The sequence below is a fragment of the Pleurodeles waltl genome, chromosome 10 (assembly GCF_031143425.1).
Source record: "Pleurodeles waltl isolate 20211129_DDA chromosome 10, aPleWal1.hap1.20221129, whole genome shotgun sequence".
Taxonomy (NCBI): domain Eukaryota; kingdom Metazoa; phylum Chordata; class Amphibia; order Caudata; family Salamandridae; genus Pleurodeles; species Pleurodeles waltl.
Genome location: NC_090449.1, coordinates 842,192,475 through 842,205,564, shown reverse-complemented (window position 1 = coordinate 842,205,564; position 13,090 = coordinate 842,192,475). Strand labels below are relative to the sequence as shown.

The following is a 13,090-nucleotide window of genomic DNA, read 5'->3' as shown; positions in this document are numbered from 1 at the left end:
AGAGGCATTCTGTATACCCATCTGGGAGTAAGTAATAGCATGTGTCCTGAAAGACTTCTTTGAGATAAGGCCAAAGGGACTTGGCTGCTTCAGTGTTGAGTTCCATTGAGCATTCTTGCATTTCTTAGTATGATAATACATGAGTGTTTTCAGCAAGGGAGTTCTGCCACAAATCGTTCTGGAGGCAGTAGTCTTCCTTTTATTGAAGCCAAGTAAATAGCTTTACATGTACTTGTCTTCTAAGCTGTTGTTGCTTATTAATCTGGATGAAATTTACTAGTTCAGATTTTAGTAAAATGTTTATTACCACTCATTTCAGATAAGATAGGATTGAGTGGTTTTCCAAATCTTCATCAAACTGACCAAAGCCAAGACTTATTAGTGGTGACACTGTATGATGTAAAATCCTTTGACAAAGTTCTCCATACAACAGACTTGGCAGTAATGACTTACTGTATACTGGGGTTGTGTTAAATTGGAGGATCACTAAGGCTGTTTCCCAGTCCCCTTGCTTTTGACAGTTGCACCTACATTAAAGAGAGGCAAACCCACTCTGATCTCCAGTTATGATCTCATGATGTCATATCCTTTGTAGAAGATTGTTTCCCTTTTATTTGTAATAGACCACAAGTGGTGAATCTGCCCGGTTGATGAAATCACTGTGTAGCTTGTGTTTCAGAGAAGTCATCACGGGAGAAAGTCTGCAAAATGCAGAAATTATCATTTAGTTAATTGATTTCATGCACGGACCTTGAATTTCACCAGTCTTGCACGACTACAAGTTCCGCCTTCTTAGACCAGAAGTCCTGTCATTTCTTCAGCTGTGAAGACATGCTGCCTTGAACTAGTTTTAGCCAAAACCTGCCTTTGAAATCCTCAGGTAGAACAGACACAAATAACATACAGTACATTTTATTTCGAATGTCCGCATTAATAACTTAATTGATCTCTTAGATTCGTAAATTGATCTCTTAGATTCGTAGACTGGACTAACAGGAACCTGCGCCAAAGAAAACCATGATGTACAGTTGTTTGCAATGGTTTATATAATTAGTCGTTAACCCCGTTATCTAAATAAGTATCAATAACATACCGTGGAATATTATATATTTTAATGTAGTACATCAACATAATAGTCTGGATGTTAGCCAGATTCTTAAGGCATATGACCCTGCAGTTGGCCCAAGTATTGAGATTACATTCTGTACTGACAAATACGTGTGCCTATTTAGGATATCAGACAATTTGTTGAAGTGTATTATAGTACTAACTTGACGAGCTGACATAGTTATGTTTTAATAACGCACTGTTTGTATTTACAGAAATCTGTTATCCCCTTATCTGGTGGGCCTCCCTTCACAGCCAATCCCCCCCCACCCCCCGCCCCCTCTCAAATTGACAAGCCATTTTTGGCTATTTTGTGTAGTTTGCACTTATGCTCCATACCTTTTTCCCACATAAGGTATCCATGCAAAATGTGCGTCCTTTTATCCAACATCGTGAGGGTTTTTAGGGTACCCAGGGTTTGTGAATTTCCCCGGAGGGGACTGAGAAAATAGGCAAAATATAGCAACATTTTGAGTTTTTGAAAAAAGCAGGGAAAAGTGTTATTTCCCTAAGAGTGTCATCCACAAATGGTTTGCTGTGCTAAAGTCACCATATTCCAAGCTTTCAGGAACATGCAAAATCTAATTTTGTACCATAGTTTTGGCATTTTTCCAAGAGGTAGCCTGCTTTCCCTATTTTTTGTGCTCTCAACTTACTTACAGTTTGTGGTGGAAACCAGTCTGAAACCCGTGGGTGATCCAGAAAAGCTATAGATTTCTGAAAAGTAGAAATAATTCAGAATTCAGTAAGAAGTCATATGTGTTGATCCTTCACGGTTCTGTCAAGGAAAAGGATTGTTGAAATAAAGGTATAGTGAAAATGAGTAGGAAAAAATTGGGAATTTGCGACAACATTTTCACTGTAACTTTTCATCACAATGGCCGATTGACAAAAGCAATATACTGTTAAGTCTGCTAGACCCTTGTGGTTGTGGGGACATATAAGGTTTGTAGGTTTCTCCAAGAACCCAAGTTACCCGGAGCCAACAACTGAGCTGCATCTTACAATGGTTTCTCATTGAGTACCAAGTATAGACCAATTCTTATAGTGAAATAGGCGGAGTGAAACATGGGTATCAAAGAAACATGGGTATTTCTGAAATTGGCCCAAGATATGGAGTTTAGGAGCAGTGGTCATTTCTACATCTCTGAATTTGTGGGTACCTGTACAGGGGTGTGGAATTTATTAAAATATCTACTTGTCCAGGGGACAGGTTGCTTCTCAAATCTACTTGTCCTGTAAAAAGATCTACTTGTCCCTTTGGTGCCATGTAGTGTGGCGACAAATTATGGCAGCAATTAATAGCCTCTCTGATTTATGCCAGGGCTACTACCATAGTAGGGCTTGAATACTTGGAGTTTCAATCCCTACTGTAGAAATTTCCTTATTTTGCCACCTTTCTGCAGATCTGCATACTGGGGCTGGAGGAAGCAGTAAGCAATAGTTCCAGGGTTGGAATGCCTTTGAGTCTGCAAACCTACTAACCTGCATGTTTTAAAGATTTTTACCAGCTTCTCTCTAATATTTTCCCATAATAAGAAAGGTTGGACATTTACTCCTGACCGTGGCAGAATTAGAACTTCTTCCAGGGTTGGGAAGAAAGTGGCTGGAGGGAAAATGAACTTGCAAATGCTCAATAGATTTTCACATGAGCAAATCTACACATCGTATTTACCCACGCTAAAATGCAGTTCACAAATATTTCATAGGGGTACGACATATACCATGGGTGCACTTTTGTGACTTTCTTTAAGAATTTGGGGCCACAAGTAGGTAGGTTCAGATTTGTGACCTGCAAATTGCGAGTCGCAAATCCGAAAGTAGGATGGTGTCCTTGACACCATCTGTGATTCGCAAGGGCTTCGCAAATGCCCACATCATGAATAATCATGAGGTGGGTCGCAATTTGCGACCCACTCACGAATGGTGGCCTGCTGGAGACAGCAGACCCCCATGTCTGTGACTGCTTTTCAATAAAGCATTTTTTTTTGTAATGCAGCCCGTTTTCCTTAAAGGAAAAAGAGATGCATAACAAAAACGAAAAATGAAACGTTTTCGTTTCATTTTTTCAGAGCAGGCAGTGGTCCGCAGGACCACTGCCTGCTCTGAAAAAATGTTTACAGTGACATTCACAATGGGAAAGGGGTCCTATGGGGATCCCTTCCCTTTTGCGAAAGTGTTAGCACCCATTTGAAATGGGTGCAAACTGCGATTGGTTTGCGCCCGCGTTTGCGGTCACAAAACAATCCTACATTTCACTGCGAGTTGCAATTAGGAAGGGAACACCCCTTACTAATTGCGAGTCGCAAACCCATTTTGTGATTCGGTAACCAGGTTACTGAATCGCAAAACTGGGTTTGTGCATCGCAATGTGCTTTTTGCACGTCGCAAACAGCGAAAGTCGCTGTTTGCGACATGCAAAAAGCTACCTACATGTGGGTCTTGGTCCCTAATTAGGTCTGGTGTTAACAAAGACATTTTGTTTTTATTAAACTTCTATTTCTCTCTCTTTCGGCTGGCTTTACTGTGAGTGATCGCATTCTGCTCTTCCACAAGGAGCATATTGCCACACAAAGTAGTTTTGTTCAGTGTCAGGAACTACAGTGGCAATCAGTGACGTAACGAAACTGGAGGGTGCCCCTTTGCAAAGAACATGGAGGAGCCCCCTCTCCAGACTCACTCAGGGCAGGTGCTGTGCTGACGGGGCCCCCTGGAGGGCGGCTGCGGGGCCTTTGTTATGCCGCTGGTGGCAACGTGTGCTTTAAGAGTTCAAAAACTTTTTGGGGGGGTTTTGCCAATGTTTGTTACAATGTTGAGGGCCTGGTAGCTCCCACAACAATAAAGTGTTACAAAAGCCATGTCAAAACAAGACACGCATTGATGAAACTAAAAGACTTATAAAAATATGTCAGATCAGTTGGCTTTGTCAGTGTTTGTTTATTTTCATGCTTCCCATAATCGTGTTGAAAATGGTTACACTGATTTTCCATTAGAAATATTTTTGGGAAATACTAGCATGCATCAACACATTTTACTAAATGACACTTCATTTGCATATAATCAGAGAGCATTCTGGGAGCATTATACTTAGCCTCTTAGCCTCAACTTTTCAAACATGTGTGTACACGTTTTTTTTTTTTTTTTGTACTGGAACCAACGTCAGTAGTGAAGTGTGACCTTAAAACATTTATTTACAGCACGCACCCTAATAATGAAGGCTTTCAAATAATGAACCTTTGGAAACACATTACCTCAACTGCAGAGAGTTCAACTCTCTGTAAACAGGCAGCCAAAGGGTTTGTGCTGCAGGGGGTTGGGCCTACTTGTCCCAAGGACAAAGTAAACATAAAAACTTGTTGCCCTTGACCCCAAACAAGATGTCCCGGGCGTCGGGCGATAGGAATTCCACATCCCTGCTGTACTAGCGTATGATTTACAGGATATTTTTCAAAATGTCATCTTTCTTATACACTAGCCTACATTGAAAAGCACAAATGCAGCAAAATCCAATAGGTAGTAACTGATGTTCTACTGTTCAATGCTCCCTCAAGTCTCCTGATACAAATGGTGCCTCACTTGTGTGGGTAGGCCTAGTGCCTGCAACAGGGAACAACACAAAATGCAACATGGACGCATCACATTTTTTCACTGATTCTTTTTAGGTTGAGCACGCAAGCTCTGACGTATTGTGATCTATTTGGTGGCTTTTAACCACACCCACTGCATGCCCATCACCCAGAATCCCTTGCAAATCTCAAACTTTGACTAAAAAAAAAAAAACATTTTCCTCACATTTTTGTGATGAAAAGTTCGGGAATCTATGGGGAGCCTCAAACTTCCTTCCATCCATCATTCCCCCATGTCTCCCAACAAAAATTGTACCTCACTTGTGTGTGTAGACCTAGTTTCCGCAACAGGAAATGGCCCAAAACGCAACATGGATGCATCACATTTTTTCACTGAACCTTTTTAGGTTGAGCACGCAAGCTCTTGACGTATTGTAATCTGTCTGTGGGCTTTTAATCAAACCCACAACATGCCCATCACTATCACTCGTTCATGAGCTTGCCTTTCAAAAAGCCTTTGTTATCAGTAAATGCTTTAGGTTTATCCCTCCATGGGGCAGATTTGTTACCACCTTGGCCATCGATCCAGTTACATGGATAATTGCATGTTTGCGGATACGTTTGACTGCAAGCAAACTTCTCTTTCCTCTTGTGTCGCTCCTTCACTCTCGTGGCGTTTGTGGTGCTTTGAATTGGCTTGCTTATGTCAACTGTTTTACTTTTCATTTACAATTTATGTGGCAAGAAAAGTCCAGGTAGGCATTTACAACGCTAATAACTCTAACTCCAGCAAACACGAGACCCACTGCATTGCACTGCTTGTTTCCCTTACAAAATCAGGTTGTTTTGTGACAGATAATTTTGATGTCCCACAGACATTTTAAGTCTTTCCTGTCAAGGGCGCTTGGCCCACCAACACAAGTGAGGCAGCATTTTCTCTGGTGACTTAGGGGAATTCAAGGTTGGTTTCTACACTAACCCCATTTTGAGCGTAAGGCCCAAAAATATCTTCAGCTCCTCCAGTAACGTGAGAGTCCACTGGTGCACCTAGAACAGGGCCCTATAGGGCCTCCATGCTACCTCAGAAATTGTTCGGCACACAAATTTGTTTGCTATACAGTTTTCTCAAGGAAATCAACATCTAAAAAGAGATGAACTTAGTCAATTGCTAAAAAGTTGGCTGAATCGATTTTTACATCCAGCGTTGCCAGTGAAAGGCAAAATTTGAGGCTGAACTAAATTAGGGGGCTGCCAGAAGAGCACTCTATCTGTGCTTGCCGCCATATATGCCTGCTCTCTAGATTGGTCTAACCTGCTGCTGTTGTCCCTCTGCACAGACTGCTTGGGAAGGAACAGCACAACTGTCCTCATTGTCTTCCTCAGAATCGCTGGAAGAGGAGTCGTCTGATGGGACTCTAACGACTGGCAAATCACTTCCAGATTCTGCTCCACTGTCCTCTCCCTCAAATTCTGTCTTAGTATTTGTTGTCTTAGTCTCTAATCCGGTCTCAGAGTTGTCCTCCATAACATGAGTAAAGGCTTGAGCAGCAGTCATCCAAAGAGACACCATCTCTGCTGCTGGCTAAAATCGTCCTTTTAAAACACTATCCTATGTAGAAGGCAGGTATGTTGTTTGCTAACAGTGGGTCGGGGTGATGTGTGTGTGATGTGTGCATGTGTGATGTGTGCAACAGCAAATAATGTTGGTCACCTTACCCTGTCTTTTTCCGCTCAATTAACAGGTTCTCCAAAGATGCTATAAAAACAAAAAAATACAGCTTTACTTCACCTTGTCACCTTTAGCACTGGTGGCGCCCAGTGTGACAATTTTTGGCGCCTCCCCCTCTCATGACCTCCTTCTTGCATTCCCTCACTACCAGCCAGCAAAAGTGCCCATCATCTTTCCATGGCACCTCTCGCACATACATTTAATTTGTTTTAAAGCACAGGTAACTTCTGGCTTTACCAATCCATACAGCTATTCGCATAAATGACAGCTGTGTTCTTTGCAGCAGACATATAATCCTTATGCACAACTTTATGGTGTCAAAGCTGCCTCTAGACAAAAGTTCCATCTCACACTGTCTAGCAGGAACATGATCACAAGAGTTATCTTGATATTTTTATTGCTGCCTGAAAGCTATATATGCCTGATATATATATTCCTATAGACAGAGAGACCGATCTCTCTGTTTCTCTCTCATGTGTGGTTTCCCTGGGGGTCGATTACAACCACTTCCAATAGTACTGACCCCCCCAGATGAAATCCCAGGTGTCTAGTGGAGTTTATGGTCGTTGATCGTAGCACAGCCACGATCCACAGCCAGGAAATTATTTCAGGAAGTCCTTGTTTGAAAGGGGAAATTCTCCCCTTTCAAACAAGGTCTCCTTGAAAACTGGGGAGGCCATGTTGGCCATTTTTTCCCCACCAGATTAGATAGCAGCCTTACCTGATGTGTCTTTGCTCCAGTGGGGAAAACTATTGTGACTTCAGCGCACCACGATCACAGATGGGCGGGAGTGGTGCGTGTAGAGGCGCAGAAGCTGTTCCGCGTGTCCCCCAGGGTTTTAAAACAACAACAAAAAAATGTTCCAGTGCTTTCCACCAGATTTTTTTTTTTTAAAGCCTCCCCTGGTGATAGCCAGTGGCTGTCAGATGCACCAGGGAGGGTGTGCATGTGATGCCCATTGGCCGTTGGACGCACCAAAGGGGTTAACTGAGCTTTATATTTTTGCTATGTAATTGACCTATTTTCACGTTGTATTAATCTGTGAATGTTATAAAATGTGTGAAGTGCACAAGGCGCAGAGACTGACTCAAGGTTGAATGAGCACAAGGACAGCGAGTAATGGAAATGTGAGGGAGCACAAGAGGTTAGGGATAGGCAGAGGAAACAGAGAAAAATAAGCTAATTTTCAAGTTGTTTGTTAGAGTTTAAATTGTGAGCACTGACCTCCGCACCAGTTGGAGATGCAACACAAGCTGGAGTTTACCTTCTAGCCCTACCTTCCTGAAGAACTTCAGCAACATTTGTGGTACTCAGGTGATGTGTGGTTAAATGTATCTGAGAAGGCTTTTGACAAGCCAGAGGCTTAAAGGGAATGCAAAAGTAGATTTGTTACTACTATACTGTTTATGCAGCACGACATTACAAAACTGAAGGATGAAGAACACAAGAGGTATATGACCGATGTAATTGTAGAGGTTTGGGTTGACTTTTCACCCCTTTATCAAGGTGCTTGCAGAATTAGAAGTGTGTGCTAAAGGCCAGTAGCTTTTATGGGAGACGTGGATGCATAGTGTACACCGAATAAGAGAGGATAGGTGAGTAGGAAGAAGTCAGCAGCCTATGAAAGGCAGCTGTATCTTTGATTATTTCCAGAGATTATCTCAGTTGAGCTGTGACATGACCTGGCTAATTTGCACAGTGAATACCCAAAACAATTGTCAATGACATCTGATTAGTGTTTCACTTACAGGTGGGTCACAAGAGGCAAGGTCCCAGCAGACCAAATCAGTGAAGAGAAGGACTGCAACATGTGTAGAAGACCTAGCAGGGAGAGACGTTCAAGGGAAATTGTTCCTCTCATTAAGTCCTGACATCTGAAGCTGGAATTGTTGGGCCAAGCTCTAAATTAAAACATAGTGCCTAAACCTTAACACCATAGTCTAATACAATTTGAGCTCATACGTTCCACTGTACCCATTGGAATTATATCACTGGTGTGTGTAGTTATGTATTTGGGCACTTTCCTCTTTTTTTCTTTACTACTGGCAAAGTGTTCCATCGTACAAGGTGATTTGGAGCTCCCAGTAACAGAATTAAATATATATACGTTGTGTGAACCAAACATGTTAGAACAGTCAACAAGGCAACCGAGTGAGAAAGCTATAGATCAAGAGTGAAACGTTAAAGTTATGCTTGAACATGGTCCAGGTTGTGCTTTGTTAGCAATATCCACCTCTGAGCTTTAAGCACAAGACAGTTTACCCTTTTCAGCTTTATTGCAATGTATATTAACCTTGTTTGTTTTGAATGTGTAATTTCCCCCAAAAATACTTAGTTTTATTTTCAGTGTTTAACATTAACATTGTTTCTTCCTTCCAGCTGATTTGAAAAGAACTATAGCTGTCCTCCTGGATGATATTTTACTACGTCTTGTGAAACTGGAGAACAAAGTTGACTATGTAGTAAATGGGCCTTCAACTAATACAACCAACAGCACCAGTGGGAACATACTTTCAGCCACTACAAGTAAACGTATACAAGTAGCTAGTAACATTAGATAGCAGGAAATAGCTTTTCAGAGAATCCATTACTGTACATTTTATTTCAGGCTTTTTTTTTTATCATATGCACCTCCAAAAAGAAATATGTTTTTGTTCGAGTTCCCACTACAAGGTTATGCATTGTGTATGTATGTACTGGTTTTCATTGGTAGTTTGTACCAGTCACGTATAGTATGCAAACAATCATGTGTTTTAACGTCTTCTAGTAAACAAAGTGCTGTAGTTTGTAATATCGGTGAGGTTAAATTGTAATATTCGGCACACTAAAATGTAAGTTTATATTACATCCTCGAAAATGTATTATTTAAAATTGTTTACTATGTTATCAACTACAGATGAGGTTTATTGGTGTTGAAATAATATTTCCGGTATGTTAGCCATTGTGGTGACATATTATTAATTTGAACTTCTACTCCAAAATAATGCTACTAGAAAAATGTATACTTTGTTAATATTCTATTTTGGTACTTGGCAAAGAGATTTTATGTCAGAGGATATAGTTTAAAACAGTGATCCAAAGAATGTATGTCTATATTTGCACTATCTATCAGAGTATAACTGAATCTAACTTATTGTTTTCTATTCAGACTATACACTCTAATTATGTAGTAAACACTGTCGTTCCAAGAAAGTATTTCTCTCAATCTAAAAATTATTTTAAGATATCTTTAATTTTTTCTTCTGTATTTTCATAAAAGTTATTTTCCACGCGTTACACTTGTGAAATGCTTGTAGCTTGATGATGAAATACTTTACTGTCACCCCTTAGTGTTCCTTATCCAATTAAACCGAAAACTGTTGCATCATAGTATTTTATTTCTTTACTGTAAGAGTAGGAAATATATTATCTATCAGGCTATAGTTAATAATTGGAACATAATGTTATTATGTGGGGCACATGTCCTTGATGGAAAAAGTGGTCTTATATTAAAGTGGATTTCTATATTAAATTAGGTGTGTTAAATTTAATATGTTTAAGGAAAAGATGTGACTCTGTTTTCTTTGGAGCTATTTGTATATTGAAAAACAAATCTGTTGTTCTAACGTCCGATACCTGTATGTATTGCATTCATAGCCTCACTTTTTGATTGTTTTTACTAACCTAGCCCTCATTAAGAAAGCGTGTTGGATGTGGACCTATGATTACTTTGACATGCTTCCTGTAGTGTCTCACATCTTGCTTCCTCTTCACAACTATTTGATACTTTTTTTATAAGGACTGGTAACACTTTGGCTTTTCTACAGCTTTTAGCTTCCTACTGATGCATGCTTTCGACGGTGGTGCTTTATTTGGTGTGATTGATCCGCTGACAAAAGGCAAGACAATTTGTGACTTCTTCAGAATTCTCAACTCTTTAAACCCCCCCCCACCACCCCACCCTCCCCTCCAAGAGTTTGAATGGTGATCTGCACAGATTGCAGATTTCCATGCTTACATTTCCCTAAACATTTTTATATTCTTTGGGGAGGAAAGTCCAGAGAGGCAGGCATCTAGAAAATATTTACAGATAAAAATATCCTTTCCCCTGCAAGCCAAAGGAACGTGAGTATTCCATACTTTCTTCTACCCTGCAATCTTGCCCCCATATTCTTAGGAAGGCGTTCCCAGGGTCAGGATGGACAAAATGTTTGTGAATTGGCACAGAGTTCAATATGTGTGGATGTTCTAAGCATATTGCATGGCCACCTCCCCCACAAAACTACCTTAACTTACACTACTTGCACATTTTCTACAGTCACAAAAGCAACTCCAAATCCTGATTCTGGGAATCTGAATTTGGCATTTCAGACAACCGATTCACCTTTTTCACACTCAAGTCAGGGTTTAAGACTCGAGACAAAGAATAAATGGAACAAAATTAACTTTTAGGAGATTAAGGCAGGACTGCATTCCTAAAGGCAACCGTATTTAAATCTTGTAGACTTAAAAAAAAAAAAAACTCACAAATCAGGTTATTGGCATAAATTTAGTTGTTGCAGATCAAAGGCTCGAAACTGATTGCAAAAAGGCTTTCAAATCAAAACAACTTTGAAAAGATTATTATTCCAGGTTTAAAGCAGTTAGTGGAATAAACTAGCAAAATAAAGAATGTTCAAAGGCATTTTATTAACGTTTATATTTTACAGAATCAGAAGGCTTATTAAGGTTAGAAATTTTCATAAACCTATATTAAAAAAAAAAAAAAAAAGTGCTAAATTGAATAGTCTTAGAATGCAGTTTGGTTGCATTGTTTTTCCTGTGCCTGGATGTTGGTACAGTCTTATGAGACATGGATGGCCTGGCCTTGTTGACATATGCAGATTTCAAATTGAAATCTCTCTCACCATGAAAAAAATGTCCATGACTTAGGGTGCTCAGCTGCTACATATCCTATTGGGGGAGGTGGGCACAAGGTTGGGGGTAGGGAGCAGCATATTGGGGCTTGGTGTTGACTATAAATTGGCGTTTCTGGAAAACATTGTTTTATTCAGACTGTTAGATTTAGACGTCCACTATCTGTGAAAACTCACTAATTAGTGAAACCGTGAGTGCTGCTCCAGTGCTTCAAACTTAGAGGCGGATATAGACTGATCTAACAAACTATTCCAAAAGACATGCTCCTATTGGTTTTCCTCCAATTCCACTCCAACTATTACACAAAAAGGAGAGGGGTAGCAATACTGTTTAGACAAAAACAAATACATAGAGAGGGAAGGGTGATGGAAACTGGAGGAAAAATAGGCCAAGTTGCCCTCTTCTGGTTCTCAATGTATGTCCCCAATAACAGTTGGGACACTTTTATGCCACCTTTTCTTCCTAGCAGCCCAGTTTTCACCCTGAGAGCTGCTTATCGGAGGTGACTAACACCGTTTTGGATCCATTTTTTTTTATTTTATTTTTTTATTTATTTTATTTTTTACACCAGATCCACATATGACAGACTCTGGCCCAAGGACTACATATTTTTAACCTGTTAGACATACGGGGTCACCAGCACAAATGTGATAGGGACAGGGCAGTCAAATACAATATACGTAAAACCTATTCCAGAATTTACTTCTTGCTTATCTCTACGCCACTACCTAGAGTTCTAGGTTATACGATTAGCATAAAAACACTACCTGGTGATGCTTCTGTGCGGTTACAAATAAGCCCCTCCCAACGCACAGTTCCTTCCTCACCCAAAGTAAAAAAATTAAATAGCTCTAAGAGTTCCAGTTGTCTGAGAGATTAGAGAAACTGTAGAGCGATATGTCAATGAGAATGGGGTAGTAAACCAATTAGCATTTTGGGAAGCAGCGATGGTGGTCATTTGGGGTGAGATTATACCTCACACTGATACATTTTAAACATATTAGCTGCCAAATTAGACTTGCAAAAGCAGTTTTCACTAGCAGAGGCTCAACATAAACTAAACAGTTCTGTAAGGATCCTCAGGGAGCGACACAGAATAAGGGATGAATTTGATTAACTATTGAAAGAAGCCTCTTTATGTGAAACAATTTTGCTCCGAAAAGGCTGATCAAATTCTCATGTTTAAATTGACATGTGTAACCATATTTAAGAGTTACGCATTTATGAAGGTAATCAATATTTAAACACCCCTGAAATAATCACAGTATTCTCCGCCTACTATTCCTCCCTTTTCTAGAACCTAGAGCTAAACTCATCCCAACAAGTTGATTACCTTCTTTGTTATACTCCTCTTGAATTTAGGTTTGACTTTAAAGAGCTAGAAGAAGATATCTAAACAGATGGGTTTTGTGAGTCCATTAATAATATGGCCCCTTGACTGTATGGTTTCACTACCTCATACTATAAATATGAATCTGCTTGTTGCCACCCCCCCCCCCCCCCCCGCACACACAAGTATTCAGCTGTTTCTTGCCAAAAACTGTAACAGAGACCATGCTTGTGTCTAATGTGACCCAGTTACTAAAATCAGTGAAGGCCCCAAAGTCTTGTGGCTCATACTGCCCTTTCCACTTTCAAATTGTGAAGTTATTTGCTTCCATCTTTGTGGGTAGGCTGCACTCACTGTGGCCTAAGCTAATCGTGAGGCACCAGTTTGGGTTAATTAAAAACACAGTCGGCGACAACACAAAATTGGCTATTACCCTAAAGGACTTTGCCGAGCAAATTAAA

At 40.2% G+C, this 13,090-nt stretch overlaps 1 protein-coding gene across 7 annotated transcripts in view; it reads left to right on the top strand.

Annotated features, from left to right (window-relative positions):
* Positions 1–9,914, top strand: part of CCDC126 (coiled-coil domain containing 126) — a 57,718-nt gene extending 47,804 nt beyond the window's left edge. For 6 of the 7 annotated variants that reach the window (XM_069211524.1, XM_069211526.1, XM_069211521.1 and 3 more), the window contains one exon: positions 8,783–9,914. In XM_069211524.1, the coding sequence (XP_069067625.1) occupies positions 8,783–8,964 (182 nt within the window). In that variant the 3' untranslated portion in view covers positions 8,965–9,914. The remainder of the gene's footprint in view (positions 1–8,782) is intronic. The other variant, XM_069211528.1, reaches the window with a different exon arrangement.
* The last annotated feature ends 3,176 nt before the right edge of the window (positions 9,915–13,090 follow it).